Source organism: Pundamilia nyererei, unplaced genomic scaffold (genome assembly GCF_000239375.1).
Source record: "Pundamilia nyererei isolate P.nyererei 1_Seehausen unplaced genomic scaffold, PunNye1.0 scaffold00379, whole genome shotgun sequence".
Lineage (NCBI taxonomy): Eukaryota > Metazoa > Chordata > Actinopteri > Cichliformes > Cichlidae > Pundamilia > Pundamilia nyererei.
In genome coordinates, this window is record NW_005187780.1 from 202,490 (window position 1) to 224,381 (window position 21,892).

The 21,892-nt window shown below is 48.7% G+C and overlaps 1 protein-coding gene across 3 annotated transcripts in view; it reads right to left on the bottom strand.

Annotated features, from left to right (window-relative positions):
* Window positions 1-838: 838 nt before the first annotated feature.
* The window catches only part of LOC102213640 (putative protein TPRXL), a 35,755-nt gene continuing 14,701 nt past the window's right edge, over window positions 839-21,892 (bottom strand). For all 3 annotated transcript variants that reach the window (XM_005752777.1, XM_005752775.2, XM_005752776.2), the window contains exons 2-6: window positions 20,587-20,714; window positions 20,249-20,488; window positions 18,060-18,295; window positions 12,378-12,634; window positions 839-1,489 (exon numbers count right to left, since the gene is read on the bottom strand). In XM_005752777.1, coding sequence (XP_005752834.1) covers window positions 1,448-1,489; window positions 12,378-12,634; window positions 18,060-18,295; window positions 20,249-20,488; window positions 20,587-20,702 — 891 coding nt within the window. In that variant the 5' untranslated portion in view covers window positions 20,703-20,714 and the 3' untranslated portion in view covers window positions 839-1,447. The remainder of the gene's footprint in view (window positions 1,490-12,377; window positions 12,635-18,059; window positions 18,296-20,248; window positions 20,489-20,586; window positions 20,715-21,892) is intronic.

Here is a 21,892-nt window from a genome sequence, read left to right on the forward strand (position 1 = left end):
CAGATTGTCACTCTGTGAACACAAAGCTCGAGCGGCTCGCTGCAGGCCGAAGGCTTCGTGAACTCCACGTTAGTTTCTGAAGTATCTGACGCTTGAACAAAGCTGTGAAAGAAGAAAACCAAAATGCAGCTTCAGAGAGGTCCTGAAAAAAGAGTCAGCAGGTCCAGTTCCTCCTGCACAGGTGTGTTTGTGGGCAGCTGGGATTCCAGTGTTTCAGCTTTTGCAAAAATCTGTAGAGAAATGCGACTTTTCTTCTTCTCGTCACGATGCATCGCGCGTGTCCTCCACAGAGGTTCGGTGAAAGACGAGCCCACATCACAACACGTCCACGGTCCCTTTCAGTTAGAGACCCACCGGTGAAAGAAAGACACTCAGATCCTGTATCAGTGAAAGCTGTGAAAGGTGTTCAGACAGAAAGCTTCACATGTATTTGTTTGGAGTTCAGAGATGTTCTAAATCTGACGATGTAACAACGGCATTTGTGGTTTGAGAGAAGGTCCTTTGAGCTTTTTCGGTCCTGATGACCTCGCGCTTCTGTGGCCATGAAAAATCCATCCAAGCAGAGAAAGAGAGGTCGCATGAATCAGCACGAATTATCCTACTGGGAAGCACACCTCCACCACCCACACCTCCACCACCACATGCAGAACACCAAACCTGAGCTGAAACAAGCCCTAACAAAGGTGTTTTTAATGTTTCGACTCACCTGTGGAGGTGGCAGCAGGAGTCCACCGTACAAAGCACACACCAGGTTTGAATCTGGCTGACCTCTGCCTTCGACGTCATCTCCTGACATGGCATCCGTCAGCAGGTGGGGGCACCAATCATGCCCCCCCCCCCGGCTCACACTGGTGAACTCTTTGTTGACTGCAGAGGTGAAGAAGAGCTTCCTTTGAAGCCACCTCTGCAGTCTTGACTTTGCACTCACTACCCACAGCTGGTGGTCTCGGGTGGAGGTGTGAATGGCCAGCATCATATGCATGAAGAAGATCTCTGGAGAGAAGATCCAGAAACCACAACCCGGAAGCTTCTGTGTCTACAATGATGATGAAGGGAGTGCAGCTATGGCGACGCCCTGCACCCTCTGGCTCTGTTTTATCACATCTTTAACTTCAGAGTTAAACTCTGAGGCGACGAGTTAAACCGACAGAAGCCTGGAGGAATATTTGCTGTTGTTCCAAAGTTACTCCAAACCTGCGAGCTCGCTCCCAATTCAAGGAACAGCAACACTGTTTGCTCTAAAATATCTCTTCTATTAACTTTGAGAGTGAAAGTGGAAAGCAATAAGCACGGTGACATAATCGGGTTTCTCAGCTCGATCCCTCGGATGAATTCAGGAGGTCGCACCTCCTGTTTTATTAAATTAGGACTTATTACACAGGAAATGATTCAGGCGAGCAGCGAAGAGGAAACAAACGCGGGATGTTGGGAATATTTCAGAGAGCACTCACTTTTTCCTGGTGTCGTACCTCCCCGAGGTTCCCGGGCTCTGCGGAGGACACAGAGGAGAAAATGACCAATTTCTATGCAGGACCATGCAGAGCAGTGACACATATTAAAGCACCTCTATTCCACTTCAGCGCCACGTTTCTGCAGAGGAAATCGCATTAATGCGTTCCCCTCTGCAGACGCAGCAGCGTCTCATCACTGCAGCACTCGTCCACTCTCCCCGCTCACTCTTTTTATTCCACTTTATTCATCGCTTACCACAGCGACATCACAGATCTCAGGTGAAACAGAAGCAGGTGCAACTGTGAGAAAGTACCCGCCTCCTCCCTGATCTCCTGCTGTTCTGCATATTTGTCTCACTGACATGTTTCAGATCATCAAACTCAGAGAAAACCAGAGTTTTTTTAAACGATGATGTCATTCATCGAGGGAAACCATCCACCTGTCAGCTGTCCAGCCTGAACAGGTTAAGGTTTCTCGGCCACTTCACAGCCTTTGTTTTGGTCTTCTGAGCCAATCAGAGGTGGGCTTGCTGCTGTGTTTCTGATTATTGTCCTGCTGCATAACCCCAGTGCCCCTGAGCCTCTGTAACTTCGGGATTTTTGGGTCAAGCAGCTGCAGACCATCACACCACCACCATGTCTGACTGTGATGGTGGTGCAGATGTAAGAGGACTCAAACACTCCAGGAAGTCATCCACAGAAGATTTCCCAAAGAGAATATATGAAAGGACTAACACGGTGCAGAGGATGTGAGGAGGAAACAGACATTTTATTTAAATAGCAAACCACAATGGAGGGAGGGAAACGAAGAGGAGCTGGCTTCTGTTTCCACTGTAACCGTGTTGATCTGTGTTACACACTCCACCTAACAACAAATAAGCTAAAAATCTTCCAGCCAACATTAAAAAAAGTCTCTAATGTAAAGTTAAGTCTTTTGTGTGATTTGGTGCAATAAATAAATAAATGAATAATCCAAAAAGTAGTTGTATTAATACTGAAACAAGAAAAGGAGCTAAAATATTCCCTCCAAACAAAATGTATGAATTCAAAAAGTCGGTGCCCATCGTCGATCGTTGGACTGACGAATGTCGGTTGGAAACATGTTACGTATCGCCCAGCCTTAAGCAGGAGGCTCCATTCTCATGGTTAGGAGCAGCCAGGTTAGCCAGGTCACTCAGGACGACAACACCGGTGCATTACTTACCACACCCACCAGAGGTCGTTTCAAACGTTTCTACACGCTTTGAAGCCTCCAGGTCGGCATTATTGGTCAGATGATGTCATTAAAATGCTTCGCGAGGCTCCAACAGCACAACCGCAAACCAGAGGGCCAGTTCTGGTGAAGCCACAGGCCACGCCCAGGGATGGGAATCGTTAGTCTGCCTATTGATCCTGCTTATCAGCTAATCAGCTGATTTCAGTTCACGTGTCAGAGGAAATGGCGACGCAGTCTGGAGCATATAAGCACATTTTTGGTAAAGTTCAAGCTGCATCTAGGACAGAAACACGAGCATTGTGCTGCTAACACTTCGCTTCTTTGCAACCTGCACATACAGCACGCTAACGCTAAGCTAGCCAAGAACCCAGAGTGAGCAGAGCGAATGGCGACCCCCGCGGCCGGAGCCTGAACTAAAAAACAGGAACAAGCAGATGATGAGGCAGAATTTTTAAAGCAGAATCACCGTGACGATCGAGTTTCTGTGCTGGTTTTCATGTTTGCTTTGAGTTACTAAGACATAGATCTGAGAGACGTGTGTCCTCATCAGTAGGGATGGGTATCGATAAGATTTTCACGATTCCGATTCCATTTTCGATTCTGTTTAACGATTCGATTCTTTATCGATTCTTTTTAAAAAGGAGGACACTAAGGTCGATTAGCTTAGAACTTTGTTTTATATCTTCTCTTTGAACAAGATAGAAATTTAGGAGTAACATGGCCTTACAAACCCAGCAGTGAGATCTTAAGAGATCCAGCCTACGGCTCTTCAATGGGGTGTCACAGGGTCCCCAGGAAAAAAATTGTAAATGTAAAATAATAAAATAAATATTCTCCTGTAGCAATAACAAAGTATAACATAAATTATTCTGTAGCAACTACACAAGAATATCCAGTAATGTCCCTGCCTACAATTAAACACATTCACTGAAAATCATCTGCTGTGGCAAACGGCTGTAAGCCTTTGACCACAAACTGAGTCACTGCTCGGTGACATTCGTCTATCCTGCCTGAAAGGAGACGCTACCGGCAGACTGCAGCGAGAACTGCCAGCATCTGAGCCAGACTCTGTCTCATCATGGTCACTAAATGCACAGTAATGGCAGGTTTGTAATAAGGCAGATCGCACTAACATAATATGCTGTTAGTTGACTATTTACCTGCCGCATTAACGAGAGAGGACGTGCAAACGTTACCTCTGCTGCTGGGCTGAGATTCACGAGTCCGGAGCGAATTAAAAACACGACATTCATTTAAGGTCATCGCGTGTTTGTGAGCAAATGCTTTTGCATATTCGTAGTGTTTCCTCCCTTAAATGAAATCTCTACTTTGCAAGTATTGCAAGTTGTCCTGTTGTCATCTGTTCTCGTAAAGTATAACCAAACTTTTGAGCGTTTGAGCCGCTTAGGCGCCGTGTTTCCTGCCAGGTAAATGACGCTCCGCAACGTGGTGACGTCATTCGGGGCGACTGGAATCGATAAGGGAATCGCTTGCAAAAATGGCAAACAATACCAAGGAAATGAAACAGTAGGAACCGGTTCTCAACAAGAACCGGGTTTCGATACCCATCCCTACTCGTCAGGGAGTCGTGTTGGCGTGGAGCCTCAGGTTTATATTAAATGGTGATTATGAGACAGCGTGTTCGAGCTATATTACAGAGTAACATCAAAGCAACTTCACGAGTACAGCAAATGACCTTTTCTCAGGAGTAATGAAGTAACATACTGCATTACTTTAAAGTTCTGTGTATTCTGTGTAATAGATTACTTTTTTGAGTAATCACAACAAAGAAGGTAATACGTCAAGCACGCATAAACGTTTGACCCACAGCGTCAGTCATTTCTTTATTGCTGCATAGCGCATAGCGCCTCTGCAGGACACCAGAGGAACTGCAGGTTTTGGTGCTTTCTTATATTCGTGATGTTGTAAAAACTTTTAAACACTCGGTCACGTGTCACGTCGCGTCAGATGCGCTTAGACGTGAGCATAAAAGAAATCTGAGGTGCTTCTGAGTTGCTGTGTAATCACCGGTGTTGCTAATAAACCTGTTTAAACATCAGCAGTCCCTGCCTGCTCCCCTCTGGGGGAAATAAACAGTGTTTGCTGAGTCTTTCCATGCATGAAGGATGCTGGATGCAGGAGGAGGAGGAGGAGGGGGTCGGTTTGATTCAGGGTGAAAGTATTCAGTTGCCTTGACGACCGGAGAGGACGCTGCGAGGGAAAATTGCTATCTGTACACAGTGCTTCGGCTCTCTGAGACGCTGGAAGGCCTGAAGATGCTCAAACAATGCGGCGCCCGGCGGGGCTCCACCCCCGACACGCTGAAAGTCGTATTTTTCTCCTCAGTTCAGTCAGACCGACGCTCCGTCCTCAGAACTACACAGAACAGCGGTGCAGAACTGTTGGAGAGGGGGTGCTTTTAACAGTGTTTAATGTTCCTGCACTTCTCTGTGCCAGCATGAACCCAACACCCACCCATCCTCTAAACCCCCACCCATCCTCTAAACCCCCACCCATCCTCTAAACCCCCACCTGCAGGAATAAACCTTAAACCTGGCCGCTCAATATTCACACTAACAGCTGCTTCGTGTTTCGTGAAACCAGCAGCTCTGAGAAAAACCAGCATCTGAAGCTCTTTCAGGTATTTCCTGACAGCGAGTTCACGCCCATGAGCGGCTCGGCAGCGGCGTGTCGGGGTAATGGGCGTGACCCGCCCTTCATCGGGTTCAGTGCTGCTCTGAAAGCGTCCATCACTGTCTGTGATTTCTTGGCACGCCTCGTTCCTGCAGAAAGGTGCTCATTACTTCAGACGCTCTTCCTCCGATTCGACGAGGGCGTCCTGGAGGCTTTGTTCTCGCCGCCTGTAAGACGAGGTCATCGCTGAGAGTCACAGGCAGAAGAAAGACTTGCTGAGTGTTTCCGGTGTGATCGCCGAAACAAACCCGAGGTCTGAGCTGACTCCGGCTGTTTCGAGTCAGCTGTAGGACTTTGGCGATGCAGCGGCGAGCGCAACTCTGAAGTCTGAACAAAAGCAGGCCAGCAGCTTCATCTCTTTGTTCCTGTCGGCGTTCGCCACAGACTTCACCGGCCTCTGAGTTTAATTGGCCACCTTCACCTCCTTTTCTCTGAATCGGCCCATTTCCTGTGAGGACTTCCTGTCAGAGGACGGCCTCATTGACACAAAGCTCAGGACACGTGCACCTGCACGATCAATAATCATGGATGACCTAATTAATGTGCAGAGCAGCACAATATGAATACGTTCTTTTTCAGGATCAGATTTCTGAGGAGGTCAGGTGTGTCGTTACAAGCATCAGCACGGTTTAGCAGAGCCTCTCAAAGTCGACCTCTGATTGGCTGGGGTAGAGTGATGGTGTCCCTGTGGAAAGGTGAAGAAAGGTTCCTGTCCAAGTGTGTGCCTTTAAAGCCCTTCAGATCCTGGCAGAGGTGCTCAGAGAACAAAGAGGCGGAGGGTCTCAGACCTCGAGCCTTCATCACTTCCTCCTTCACTCTGCTGGTATTTCTCTGAATGTCAACACGCCCAGCCGGCCCGTCTTTGTTCGCGCTTTAATGTCACAGGAAGTTGTAGCGCAAAGAGTTGGGGGTGAGGGACGCAGCCCAGACTTTACTTTCAATTAATGCAGCCGGCTCTGACCTTTTTGCTGGTGTTCACTTATAATTTTACCTTCTTTTGTTTTTCTCTGTCTGTGAAAGCAGAGTCCGTCTTCCTGTTCAGCTCAGTGCGTCAGAAACATGAAGCTTCACGGAGACCGGACCGTTTAAAAACACTCAAATCTTCTGTGTTTGTGTTAAAGACAAAACGTTGTGCTAAACTTTCATGTAACACCAGTTTCAACCACAAGATGGAGCAGTGCTTTAATTGCCACACTTTCTTTTTCATAGTGGCGACATGAAAATAAAAGGTTAAGGTTATGCAGCTGCTCTCTCTGCTCCCTCTGTCGGGCGATCGTGGCTCAAGAGTTGGGAGTTCGCCTTGTAATCGGAAAGTTGCTGGTTCGAGCCCTGGGTCAGACAATCTTGGCCATTGTGTCCTTGGGCAAGACACTTCACCCGTTGCCTACTGGTGGTGGTCAGAGGGCCCGGTGGCGCCAGTGTCCGGCAGCCTCGCCTCTGTCAGTGCGCCCCAGGGTGGCTGTGGCTACAATGTAGCTGCCATCACCAGTGTGTGAATGTGTGTGTGAATGGGTGGATGGCTGGATGTGTAAAGCGCTTTGGGGTCCTTAGGGACTAGTAAAGCGCTATATAAATACAGGCCATTTACCATCTCTGCCTGCAGAGGGCGTGTTTCAGGAGTTCCGCTAACGTCCACCAGGGAGCAGCAGTCAGCCTGCATTATAGGCAGTGGAGTGGATGACATCATGAAGGCTATCTTTTAGCTGCAGTCTGTTTTTTTGCTGCATGATAGAAACAGTCTTAAAAACAGCTGAGTCTGCTTCTTGGAGAGTTTGACTTCAGCAGACAAAAAGAGCTGCTGGCATCTGTCACTGATAATGCTCACATGCTTTTATCTTTACAGTACTTTATCAGCTGTGAGGCCTCATCTACCTCACTCTGAGTGTAAGCGCAGGAGGAGAGCCACTCTGGGCTGATGCTGAACATCTGTATCGATACCCAGCTCGATCTGCAGTGATCAGACCTGAAGGGACCTCACTGACTCAGCCTGCCTGTTAAGCGTCACCGCTAATTTGAACTAACCTCCTGTTCTCCTGTACGCTCGCCACGCGGCGGGTGGACGGCGCTGACTGCAGACGGCCGAGCCCCTCCCGCTCCTGCTTCTCTTTTCTAATGTGAACAAGGCTTTCTGTGTAGCCGGCCTGTTGGCCTCTCCTCGGGCTAATTAGCCCTCCAATGCCGGCATTCATGGCCGGGCGGGGAGCCCGCAGACGGGGGAGGCTGAGGCCCCCCTCCTGGCAGGGCCCACCCGCTGGGTGACTGACAGGCTGACTGCCGTGGTCACAGATGTCATGCAGCACGGCGGTCCGGCAATCAGGTGAGATTCAGCCGCAAGCTGCTGCTCACAGAGAGGCGGCGCCATCAGACCCCACATTAAACTTTATGAGCTCCACCACAGCCAGTGTGAAGAAAGGTCAGAGTTCAGCAGCGTGAGCTGTGAGGTCATTGATCCAAAGTTAGTGAACAATCATCAAAACTATCTACCACCACCAGCACGACCTCCCACTGTGCGCTGCCTGCACGCTGTCCCACTCCCAGCAAACAGTGAGGAACGTGTCATGAAGTCCACTTTTACTTTAATGTTGTGACATGTTCTGTGTCCAACACGAGACACGGATGCCACAGCGAGCAGTGAGGCCTCTCAGGACGACCTTTGACCTCTTCCAACCTGATTTTTTTATGCTTGAAATGTAATTCCACAACACTAATGTAACTACACTATTGTACTTCATCACACTGTGTAACATGACCTGAATGGATTTATTACACATATAGCAGATACTAACACACTGCAATGTAATTAAAATAATTATACTTGAAGATAATTTTTTCAGTATGTTAGTAATTATTAAACTTTATACTTAAAAGTATTTATAACTGTAACTATGCTATATTTAAAAAATACCTATTTATTACATTTTTAATTAAACTACATTTGATCATATTACATTATAATACGTGTTGTTTATAGTGTTAATTGCACCGGTGTACGTCAGTCACGATGTAACCACACAGCAACATTTATGTTTACACTTTGTTACAATGTAAAGGTGCAAAGTTTAAAGGTACAAGTGAATGAATAACTACACTGTAATTAAACTGTTATTAATTAATGTATTTAGACTGTAAACAATTGCAGAATCCTTTTCTTCGTCTTCTAGCTGCTTCCTTTAGGGGGCGCCACACTGGACCATCTGCTCCACCTCCTCCTGTCCCAGCAGCCCTCTGCACGTCCTTCACTACATCCATGAACCTCTGAGGTTTTCCACAAAAGTAAATCTTTAAATGTGTGAACTGTCTCGCCACAGAGCGCCGCCGAGGTGACGTCATGAGCTCAATCAGCTGATCAGAAGAAAACTGCTGGGGGATTCCCATGATGCACTGGGTGCTTCTTCTTCACTTCCTATGTGTTAATAGACCTCTCTGCACTGAATCATACCTGCTTATCCTGTCTTCCTTCTCTCACCCCAACCAATCGCAGATGGCCCCGCCCCTCTCTGAGCCTGGTTCTGCTGGAGGTTTCTTCCTGTTAAAAGGGAGTTTTTCCTTCCCACTGTCGCCAAAGTGCTGCTCATAGGGGGTCATATGATTGTTGTATGTAGTATTGTAGGGTCGACCTTACGACATAAAGCACTTCGAGGCGACTGCTGTGATTTGGTTTATAAATAATTTGAATTTCTTCTTCTTATGTTTGAAGTCGGAGCGTCACAGAGCCAAGGTCTCATCGACTTTAATGTTTTGGGTCATGCCTGACGACTGCAGAGCATTTCTCTGGACCCTCATCATCATCACCACAGGTGTACACGTACTGGGAGGTGTACTGGGGGATGTGGTTACATTAATGGTGAGGAGTGAAGCTGTGGTTTGCGCGCAGCCTCAGCATGCAGCGGGTTAATGCGGCGCTGTCATGAGGGGAAGGCAGCACTCCAGCGCTCCGCAGCCTGTTTGTTTAAGGATCAGCAGTAATAAGACGTCAGGCTGAATTTATGGAGCTACGATTTTGCGGTAGGTGATTCATGGAGGATTTGGAGCGGAGCAGCAGCTGATATGATTAGTCCCGCGGGAGCACGGACGCTCAATACAGCACTGTGTGAGTGTTTGTGTACAAAGACGCCGAGCGGGCCACAGAAAAATGTCAGAGTAAACAGGAGGCGTGCACAGAGCCCGCCTGTGTGCACGCCTCAGCCCACATCACCCCATCGCAGAGTCGAGGATGCCGAACGCGCTGCTGCTGACTGAACGTGTCACACAAATAAAAGTCCTGCAAACACTTTAATGAAGTTACTGTTCCCTAAAAGTTCCCTACAGTGGGGCAAAAGCACCAACCCTCTGCTGATTGGCTTGGTTTAAACTTGGCGGTTGCTCACTCAAAACAATCAGATAAATGAATCCATACACAGGAAATCTCTCCGCGAATGAGGGTCGTCCATCACTGTTTTACCTTGGATCAGCTGACCACAGCCTGCTGCGTGCAGCGACCAGCAGATGCTGCTCCAATCCGCCGCTCTTTACCCCAAAACATCCACCAGTTCAATCATTTGTGTCATTTATTCAGTTTCACAGGTAACAAATAATGAGTTTTTAAAAAGTAACTCACAGCTGAAGGATCACCAAACTCCACCGAGCTCGCCCGACATCATCACGATTGTTCAGTGACAGTAAACGGGGCTGTCTGCTGTGACATCATCCACACTGTTTAACATAACCAAGAAGAAAAACCGAGGCACAGCGAGTACCTTCAACCTGTGCTCCCTCTAACGCCCAGCAGGGGGCGACTCCTCTGAAGTCTGAGAGGAAACGAGCCAGCTGAACTGTTTCCTGATGATGTTCATGTTAGAGTCATGAAGGAGCAGGAAGCAGGGGGAGGAGTTTAGAGCAGGCAGGTGTTCATTAACTGGTCTGAGGGGCGGGGACCTGGAATGAGAGTCGACGAATTAGGTGTCGCTAAAACTCAGGATTTAGATGGCTCGTCTGGGAAATCTTCCTCCTGGGGCTCAGGTACGATGGGGGGTCTGAGTACCTGCCCTGCGTACTCAGCAGGGTGAATCATCGCTTCCTGCAGCAGCTGCAGTCACATTAAACAGGCCCAGCGGATGAGGAGGGCGCCCCCTGCTGGTGCTCAGGAGGAGAGGCCTGTTACTACTGATGGTTAAAACAGAACGTGACATGAAGCTCACACAGAGGCAGGAAACACGGATGTATGGAAGCTCATCGCAGCCCGTGATGAGTTTGTGTTACATGAGAATTCAGTTATTTAAATTTTGAGTCAAATTATTCTGTTTTAATGTTAATAATTATACATTTTTATCAAAACTGGGACTAAAACAAAACCAACTGAAATTAATTTTTCAATGTTTTTATAAATTAAGAATTTCAACTTGATTTTTAAATAACCATTTTGACTTTTTTAGTTTGTGCTTTCTAAAATTTTGCCTTTTAGTCTTTTTTTACCTGAAACTCTGATTTAATGTCAGAATCTTTGATTTTCTCTAGAAAATGTTCTAAGTTTTAAAGTAACGCGGTGTTCCTGTAAAAGCCGCTGAGCCGGAACAAACAGACTTCGGTGTGACATCACAGCGTCGCGCTGTCGGGGTCACGATTCCCAGAAAGCTGCCGTTTAACGGCTGAACGCTGGAGCGGGATGTGTTTATGGTGCAGGTGGAGGTGGGGAGGCGTCCCCGCCCCGCGCGCAAACAAAGGCGCCGTTTCCCCGGGTTTATGACGGGAGCGCTGCTGAGTCACCGGGATGTTTCTGTGCCGTCAGCCGGACGCTGACGCAGACACGACGGAGCGGACGGAGGAGGAACCGCCAGCTGCTCCGCTCACAGCGAGACATCGCTCCGTCAGTCAGAGTTATCACTAATCAGGCTGCTGATTGGACAAAAACACGAAACAGTTTGTTGGCTGAGAGAGAAAAAGAGAGAGCGAGCGGAGACGAATGCAGGACAGCGTTTCAGCGACGGAGTAACAAACCTCGTCAGCTGAAGCTCAAACACAAGGACAGCTTTATGTTTCTGCCTTTAAGGCTGTTTAGGCCACACTGAGGTGACGAAACCGACCTAACATCAGAATTAGTCCTGAGATTAAAGAAAAGCTCAAAATGATCTATCAATGGATCCATCCCCAGCGCGGCTCCCAGAGCGAGTCTGGACGCTCACGCTGATGATGGTGACGATGATGGAGGCGGATCCTTTTCCTCTTGTTTCCTGATGTGTGTGTTTCATGATTTCAGCTCATGATGTTTCTCCTGCAGTTCCTCTAACGCCCACCAGAGGCTCCAGAGTGCGAAGCATCGCTGCTATGTCCAGGAAATAGACTGGTCCTGTGTTTCACGTTTTCTCTCCTCGTCTTTCTTTTGTCTTCGCATCATAAACTCATCCTGACTGAACGATCCTGACGTCAGTATCGATCGCACCTCTGCTCGGGCGGATCGGCATGTCCTCCGTCATCGATGCAACAATGACCCACTCCTCTAAAGCCCGCCCAGTCTTTTACAAAGCAACCAATCCATCTTCCTCTTTCCTGTGACATCACAGCAGCGGTGGGAAAATCCGCTCCCTCCCACCGTCTGACTAATTAGAGCTGCTGGAGGTGACCAAAACAGACGCCATAGCCACGCTCGTGACCTCTGACCTACCGCCCACTGTGTCCGAGGTGGACACAGTGGGCGGGGACAGCGAAGCGTCGCGGTTTTTCTCACTGCTGGCAAAGGTTTCCCTGTTGAAGCTGCGTCAAACGTGAGGCACGCTGACTCACCGCGGCACGAGGCTGGTCGAGGCGGCGCCGCTGAGAGTCTGACACACAACAAAAACACACAAACGCTCCGAGCACAGCGGCGACCACGAGAGCAGCTACAAAGATAAAAGCTGTTCATCGGGAAACAGTCAGCTGCGTTTCCCACAAACAGCACCTGGGAGAAGGTGTGAAAGCGCCTCCTGTCCTGTTCTGATGATGGAAGCTGGGGTCAGAGGTCAGCTTTAGTAAACGTAATCAGATAAGAGGAACTCCAGACTTACGTGGATGCTGCGGAGTTTCTTCCGGCCTCTCTCCAGCCGGCTCAGCAGCCTCAGGTGTCGCTGCTCGCCGCCCACCGGCTGCAGCAGACGGTCGTCCACCGAAATCGTCTTTCTCAGCAGCGTTCGGTCTGTGGCCCACGGCAGGGAAACTCGGGCCGCCTCCCCCAGGGGAAGACTCCTCGCACCTGCTCCTCCTCCTCCACTCCTCCTCGACCCCGGGGACGGATCAGGTGACCAGAAGTCCCGCTGAACAGAGCCTGCAGAGAAACCAGAGCCCTGCTGCGTCAGGGGGGCGGCGTCGTGTTCCCACTCACCCACAGTGTGTGTGTGTGTGTGTGTGTGTGAGAGTGGGTCAGGTGTAAGCTGACCACCTGAGCTGCTGCATTAAAACTACATGAGGAGGCCGAGGGCGTCGGCAGCTTGTGGCTCACATTCAAATCTCCACGTCAACCTTTTTAACCAGAGACAAAACGGCGCTCACTGAGCACGTGCAGATCCACAGCTGCGTGTCCACACAGCTGCACACACACGTCGTTATGAGAACGTGGATAATTTCATCAGCAGCCGTTCACACACTCAAACTTTATAATCAACATCTGGCTGAACATCAGCACGAGAGAAAAGAGGAGGAGGTGGGTGACAAGGCGGCTTGCAGCACAGACCAAAGCTGACACCGCTACGTGCCCACTTTCATTTTCTCAGATGTAAACTCTCCGTGGAGCTTTGTTACATCACTTCCTGTGAAACGTTACAGCTAACTAAGTGAAACGTGAAACATGACTGGTATTATCCAGTTACTTTTTACCTGAAGTTGATTTCTTTGAATAAATAAATCAGACTTTATGTATTTCAGCTGCAGTTTACTCTGAGTTATTGCTTTGCGTTTCCTGGTGCTCAAAAACACGACCGCAGACGGAGGGGCGCGTGTTTGAGGACATCGTGCTCCAGCCTGTTTGCTTCCACAGGTGCGTGCGATGAAACGTGAGCCTCGCCGTGGGCCGTGTTCCTGAGGGTCAGGTTAACGCTGGAGGTAAGGCACCAAACCAGGCAGCACGATAAATGTTTGATGAGGAGGAAATCCATTCAGCTTGCCTGCGAGCGCTCACAGACGAACACCGAGTGCAGCCAATCGATTTCATTCACCAGGAGAGGTTTGAATCCGCCTGGTTCATGAACGGGAGGAAGGTTTGAAGGCTTATTCTGCGTCCTCAGCTCTGTGTCATCGCCATGCCACCACGCCAAGACGCCGTCCTGACCACAAACTCACTGTGGGCGCAGGACATCAGACGAACAACAACAACGAAGCGAACCGGCCCTGCGAGCGCCACACAGAAAGTCCCACAAACCATCAAATAGTGAAGGCAACACGCGCTGGTCACAGTGATGGCGAGTGGCCACCAAAGGCCATCCCTCTCGCCGTGCACCGCCTCACAGGGTGCTCGCTGCTGCTCCGTGTGAGGGCGGTCACCTGCACAGAGCGGTCACCTGCTCCTTCATCATGACTGTGTGACTGTAGAACAGCTTCACCATCTTCCACCATCCAGGAGGTAAACTCTCCTTATAAGGAAGAATGTGGGCGTGGAAGCACGCAGGTGTGTGGATGATCCTGAAGACAGGAAACATGAAAGCACAGCGCTCACGACACACTTTGAATCATTTATGAATAAAGTCTGTGTGAAGCTCAGCTGATCAGCACAGGTGCCCTTCCTCACTCAGCTGGACTCACAGCTCCCTCTGCTGGACACACAGCACACCTACACCCAGACACAGACTGCAGGAAGTCCAAAAAACCCCTGCAAGTTACAACTACGAATTTTGACCCTATTTTTCTTCCTTTCATCTGATTGGTGAATGTCATGTCAATCACAAATGAAACAATCCAATCAGAGAACAGATGGGTTTGGCTGTCGGAGGGCCACTTTTTTGAACTGCAGGTCTTTGAAGGGAATAAATGCCCTTTTACATGCCAACCCAGCGTTTTCCTTCATCACCACGAAGGAAAACAGTCTGTGGTCGTCCGAGTTTGGTGATTTTTGTGTCACAGGTCTACGTGTTTAATACAGGGACTTCCACAGCCTTTTCACCAGCGCTGCGGACGCGGGGGGGGCAGTGTTTTGGAAATGACAGTCTTCATTACAAAGCTTTCTTCTGGAGTTTTGATCTCCTCCATACCTGCTTCATACCCTGGTGGATGGGGCTGTGGCCCCCACACTCCCTAGCAGATCGTTACATGGAGAAACCTTTGGAATACAAGCATGCTGATCCACACAGGTATGCACACAGGTGTACACACGGGTATTCACAGACGCGGACTACAGCTTTCTTGGCTGCTGCCTCAAAGCACATTGTGCGCTGTCTATCTTGCGTGCTGCACAATATCGTTTATTATTTAGTATCTACTGATATCTACTGCTAGCTAGTTTATTGTGATGGTGCCGTTTTTTTATTATGTTGCTCTTTGTTGTTTGCTTTCTCTTCTGTTTTTTTCTCCATACAGGTGACCCAGGTGTTTGTTTGTTGTTGTTTTTCTTTCTTCCCCCCCTTCTCACCGTCTCTTCTCCCCTTTGGTTTTCTCTCTCTCCCTCTCTTTCTTTCATTCTTTCTCCCTGTCCTATCCCCCAGTCATGTCTGTCCCGTTTGTAGCAACTGAAAATAAAATAAATTCATAATTATAATAAAGGTCAATCAAATGGACCAATATGGCAAGGCCATGATGATCCACTTGGTAAAATAAATCCACTTGGCATCTTTCTTGGCCTTAAGACAACAATTCTGATGCTAAAGATCCAAACGGGACACAAAAGAAGAAAAAAGAAAGAAGAAAAAAACAAAGCTTTCTTCGTTATGAGCATACATGTTTTTATTGAACATTTGAAGAACTAGCAAAAAAACAAACTCTTGTAGTTCACATAAAGTCAGAGATAGAAACGACAAGGAGCAGGTGCATCTACTACAGGTAGAGCTGCTGCAAAAACCCACAGAGCCCAGCAGCCTGCAACACATTCTGGATCCTTTGCTTTTAGTTAGCAGTTAGCATTAGCAGCACATCCTGCGTCCGATGTGAAAGGACCTTTATGCTGCGCACTGTGACTCACAGCAATGGTCCCGGGTCAGCCCTGACTTTGTGTTAAACTAATCCTAAAGTAATAATGTTATTTCTAACCACTGATATACCACAACTTTATCCTTTCAACAGCTACTGAAAGTTAGGGGACCTAGCTGCTATCGGATATTTATATAGCGATTACCCTTCAAGGACCTGCAGTTCAAAAAAAGGGCTCCTCCGACAACCAAACCCATCTGTTCTCTGATTGGATTGTTTAATTTGTGATTGACATGACATTCACCAATCAGCTTAAAGGAAGAAAAATAGGGTCAAAATTCGTAGTTGTAACTTGCAGGGGTTTTTTGGGCTAAGTCCACACACAAATCTTTTTTACACATACAAATCTGTTTTACAAGTACAAAATATTTATGACCACATTTTGAGCCCATAAAAGTGAGACACTCACTGCAACTTCCTGTTGAAGTTTGCTTCCCAGAGTCAGTAACACGAGCCGCTCCTGCTTGTGTCATCTTTTAATGTTTACAGCGGCCACGAGCTGCTGTCGCTCTTTCTGTGCGGGTCTTAATAAAGATTGATTTTGACCATGAGGAGACAATCTGTGTTTTCACTTCCTCCTATGTGTCTCAGGTGTGCTGAAGGACGGCAAAGATCTGCAACATCCTCAGCTTCCTGTTTCAGGATGGAGGCTCTGAGGATCCTGTTCTCTCATTTCTGCTTCAAATCAAAGATTTTTTGCTGGAAAACTTTTGTCTCAAACGTTTGTTGGTGTTGCATTTTTTCTCTGAACATCTTATTTTGAAGGTTCCTTCACTGAGGTCACCTGGGAGTTTCAGGGTTTACCTGATTTTAAGAAGCAGCTGGTCTGCTCACTGAGCCTCTGGGGGGCGCTGTAAACAGGATATCAGGATAAAGGATAACCAGCTCAGGACTTCCTGTTTGTGAAGCAGGTCGGTGTAAAAAAGCCAGTAACCTTTGCCCTTTATTTATTTATTATTTATTAACCTTTATTTTACCAGGAAAGGTCCCATTGAGATTAAAAACCTCTTTTTCAAGGGAGTCCTGGCCAAGAGGCGACAACATGTTAAAATTACAAAGTTACATACATAAAAGATGAACACCTAAGAACAGGAGATGGGGCGGAGTCCTAAAGCACAGCTGTGGTGTCACTGATGGTAAAACTGGTTCAGAGATTTAGCCACGCCCCTTCGTGGACCGCTGTGAAACTCTAACGAACCACCTCCACCTCAGGCTTTATCTCTGCATCAGCTCATTAACTCCACCCAGAACCAGCAGCAGCTACACCACCTCGGACACCATGTTTATCTCACACTGAAGTTTTTATCCAAACGAGGCGCCGCAGCCTGGGTGGGCGTGGAATAACTGAGTGCGAGGAATCAGCAGGACAGATCAGAAAAGACGGAAAACCTGCGACGTGAAGCCGAGAAGCAGCTTAACCCTGCAGTCTGAGGAAAGCGCGCCAGAGATCAAACACCTGATGGATGCTGTGCCGTAATCTGCTCAACAGGAAGCTCGTTATCATTCTCCAGAAGGGTGGAGCTAAAGAGAGCAGAGCAACACACAGGAAGTGGAGCCCGGTAAACAAAACCGCCGCTCGGAGCCATTAGAGACATTCCTGACTCGACGGCACGCCCACAGCTCCCCTCCAACCCCACGTCCAGTCTGCCGGCAGCTACAACTTCCACCCACGACAGACCTGTCTCTGTGGGTGTGGGAGAAACAAGACACAGACTCCTGATGTGGCTGCTCGACGATGACCACAGGGCAGAGGGGCTCAGCCTCCGTCAGCCTCCGTCAGCGCCAACACAGACGTCTCACTGCTGATTTCACCCATAAACAACTTCCTGTTTGACTCACTGTTTACATACTTGGCTCATTTTCTTCTTCGTGTACTTTTTTAGTCTCGATTTTGTATTAAAGTCGAGTTTTTCCCCTCGATGTTTATTAACACGTCTGCACTTCCTCATTTTCTTATTACTTCTCACTTCCTGTTTTATTTTGGTAGTCATTTGTGTCGTGATGTGTTTACTTCCCCCGTCTCGTCCTCACTGGCTGGTCTCACCTGTTTGTTGTTACCCAGGTGTTTCAGCCCTGTTGAGCTGCCTGCAATTAGCTACTTTATATTTTGGCCAATTAAAAGCTTCTGGGGTTGGCGATGTCATAAAGCACGTCTACACAGGAAGTGACGGACAGCCATGCCGCGACCAGAGACCCACTCCTTCTTTCAGCCTCCTCCTATACCAGTATCCTCCTCTGAGCTCTTCCTCTCCTCCTCCTGCCTGGTGGCTCCACCTTCATCCTCCACCCCCTCCTTCTGTGCACATGAGCTGCCCCTCTGATGGACTCGTTTCTGATCTCGTCCCAAACGCTACCTGATCAATCTCTTCTTAGCTTTAAATGTTAAAGCATACTGCTGATTAGAACGTTACCTAGGCAACGATGCTTCAGTTTAATGCCCTCTTAGAAAGTCAGACGAGTCAGATCTGACCTTTGACCTAATCTCACTGTCTGTGTCCATGTAGACGTTCAGAGGAGCATGTTTACTCCAGGCAGGAATGAGTTTCTCACACACACACACACACACTGGCTGTTGTTACCTGAAGAGGTCCAGTGGAGTCCTCCAGGACTGGCAGCGAGACGCCGCCGCTTCCTGATGCTGACGCCACTGTGGGAGGCGGAGTCTCCTGCGTGAGTGCCATAGCTGGACCGTGAAGCGGCAGCAGCGGGAGGAGGTGCAGGGGTGGAGGAGAGGATGGGGAGGAGGGGTGTGGACAGACAGGTCGCCTCCTTCGTCAGAGTGGGCGTGAGGAAGGCGGAGTCTCTTTCTGACGACCTGCAGGGATCCGAGGAGAGAAAAGTCAGCACAAAATAAACACGACACGGAGAACTCCTCCTCTAGCTGTTGAAGCAACTGGAAACACTTTATTCAGGAATACTGTGACGAAATATCCTGTTTTCATCAACACTTTGGGAATAAAGTATCCACACAGCATCCCTGCCACACCAACGCTGCAAATCGTGTAAAAACCTGGAAGAAGTTTAATGTATTTCCCATTAGACGAACACAGGAACATGCCGGTGTTAGTCAGAGCACCGCACTGAGCTCTGGTCACATCAGAAATCCAGCTTCCCTGCAGGGATCAGGGAGCAGTGTGAGCAGACTGCGAGAGCTTCAAACAGCAATTGTTTGAGCGCTGAACGCGACCCTGAGACGTGCGGGACGGACAGGTAACCACCACAAACCAGCTGGTACCTGTCCTCGGAGACAGCAGCTGCACCGTGATGCTCGGATCAGATGCCGTCCCTTCTTCTTCCTCCGCAGGAAAAGATCTAGCAGCCGAGCCCAGCTCAGCATCCGAGGACACGCGCTTCAGCAGATCGCTGCAGAGCACTGCGCCCTTCACCGGACGGCCACAGCCGGAAACAGCGCTGAAGGAAAAGCTCCTGTCAGGTGTTCACTGCCCAGCAGGGGTGTTACCTTACCTGTGTGTGTGCGCGCAGGGGGACAAAGGCTGGGTGAGGAGAACGGAGAGTCGAGCGTTTCTGAGCCTGCTCGGCATCAGCGTGGGTCCAGATCTGTACAGAGCGCGCTCAGACGCACACCTGAGTTCTGCACACGTGAAACAGCTGAGCAAACAGAGCATGAGTCAGTGAAAGGTGATGTCTGTAGATGTTCTCTGTTCTCCAGCCAGCAGTACAACAACCACATCACTGTCACGCTACCAGCAACAGCAGTCGTTAACGTCCTGTCCACGGACACACCATAAGGAGGAGCTCTTCCTGTCATCAGGCTTGGAGGGAATGAGACATGGACTCATCCACAGGGGCTTTGTCTACACCGAGCTGCTCTCTAGCTCACAGTCACAGTCTGAGGAACGAGACAGGGATCGAACCTGCAGCCATCCCGTCCACAGACGCCTGCTTAGAATCAGTCTTCTAAACATGTTTTGGACCATTTAGAAACCGTGCACGAGATTCAGGAAACACATGTCACTGTGCAGGAAGTGGGAAACTGTGATGGGGAGCAGCTGTGTTCTTTGAGGACGGTGAAATCTGTCAGAGAGCCCTGACAGAAACTGGAGTCTGTGGATCTGACACTGCACTGACTGTTTCCTGCAAAGAAACCAACGAAGCTCAGACAGCAGGACCTGGCTGGAAACGGATCTGTGAGCGTGACAGGGAGGACCTTCCACTCGGCAACCTGCTCCTATAGTTTGTCTGAAGAGCGTCCAGCTGCTGCAAACACTCATAATGACCCCACTTCCACACATTAGCTGTACATTTCCTCTCTATAAACAGCACTGTTTCCCCTCGGGCTTCCTGCAAGCTTATCTTTGCCTACAGAACCGCCATCTCCACGGTGCCAGGCGAATGCTTCATGAGCTCCAATGTTTCTGCAGGACGAGCGGCAGGATCCGCCTGTGCCCTGACAAAGACGTCTGACAGACCCGCCCGAGGCTCTCTAAAGTTAATCCTGACACTTTGAACACACGACAATAAACTTCTGTCTTTTGTTTGGACCCAGCAGCTGCTTCAAAACTCCAAAGATCAGCTCAAACACGCAGCATGATCCTGTTTATAGACGGACAGTGAGAAGGTTGAATGACAGAACATTTTCCCTCAAAGGATCTCTTTAAAGTTTCATTCAAAGCACCAAAGGGCCTGATTGGTTCCTCTGTGCCACAGCGCTCCACCGTTATCCAAAAAACCCTGAAATCAGCAAACTTCATGGAAACGGCCTCGAAAAAAACCCAATGAAAAGCATAAACAGGTGAGCTGGGGTTACCTGTCGATTTCTCCCGGCTCGCTGCAGGTGGAGCGGCGGGAGTTTGAAGCCAGCGACGAAGAGGAGGAAGCCGGGAGCGAGTTGGCGGAGTGGAGGGACGCACGTGAGGAGTACGAGTTGGAGGAAGAGCCCGAGGAGGTGTGGGTGGAGTCCAGAGGCCTGGAAAGCAGCAGTGAGGACGGCATGCACAGCCATGTCTCCAGGTCGGAGAACTTGGAGTAGCTCAGCATCTCCAGGACACTGTGGGAGGAAGGAGGTGGAGTTACAAAGGAATCGACACCACAGCAAAGGATAAACAGGTTAATGAAAACCAATCAGCCCCTGAGAATTTGGCTCACCTTTCCTCTCCCACTCCTGGGATGTCATCTTTCTCATCAGCGGTTTGAAAGATGCAGGAAGTCCGGGAGTCACGTGATGACAGCAAAACACAGGAGTTATCAGAATCCACGGACATCTTCGGCCATATCTGCGGGACATCAAAGAGGGGGAGTTAAAACAACAACAACCTTCACACAGGTGTGCAGCAGCTCTCTGTGTACCTGGTGTTTCCCACTAAGACTTCTGTATGCAGCTTCCAAGCCTTAGTTTCTGCAGGTTAGCCCGTTTGTGTGCGTTAGTCCTGCCTGACATCATTACCTACCAGCCTGTTAGCCAGGTAGTGGTTTTTGTGACTGCATGTAGGCCTGCACTCTCTACAAGGTCACGCTGTACGAAAGTCTCACCTGGTTAAAGAAATGTTAACAGACATTTGTTTAACTTACTGTCCCTGTTAACAATCCTACAAATTCACTCTGCTAATAAAGAAATGTTACTTAAACGGAAGCTTGTAGCATTGGCTTGTTAGGTGGTCATGAGATCGAAAATGTGACGTCAAACCCGCAAAGGATTGTGGGTACGAGTGGTAAGCGGTACTAGCGCACGCAGGCTTTCACGTGAAAACAGTCACACAGCGATAAAAAGAAACAAAAAATGGCAAGAAGCCGTTGTGTTATTAGCTGCAACAGCCGGTCGCATGACAGCCACGGGAAGCCGACGGTAAAGAGATCGTTGTTATCGGAAGAAAAATCGTTCAAACCGAGTTTCCGAAGTAACAAAGAGGCGACGGACGGCCTGGATTGCAGCCGTTCGAAGAGCAAATATAACGTCCCAGAACGCTGCAGCTCACAGGTCAGTCTGCTCCAAGCATTCCCACAGAGGTCAGTCTGCTGTTGTAGTTATTACGTCATTTATCATAATTGGTGATGTAGGTTACAAATAAGTCTTAATTTGAATTGAATTCGTTGCTTTGCTGCTTTGTTCACTGTGGCTTTGCGGGCTAATGTTTGTTGTTCTTTGTAGGAAAAGCAGCCTACAAAATGCTGGGATGCGATCCAGACTGGGCCCCTCTATCAGCCTGGGTTTCAAGCTGCTACCACAGCCAGATCTGATTGGTGAAGAGAGAGAGCGAGATCAAAACAGCCACGTCTGCATATATGTGCCCAAGTGTTGTATGAAGCAAGTGATACTGTCTCAGTTTGTTGTTTGATGTTTTGTTTTTGCATTGTTGATTTGTTTTTCAGCGAAGCAGCTAATAAAGCTGATGGATTTCTACAATGTTGCCTCTTTGCTGTGAGATTCGGTAACAGAATGAAACAATGATGCCAG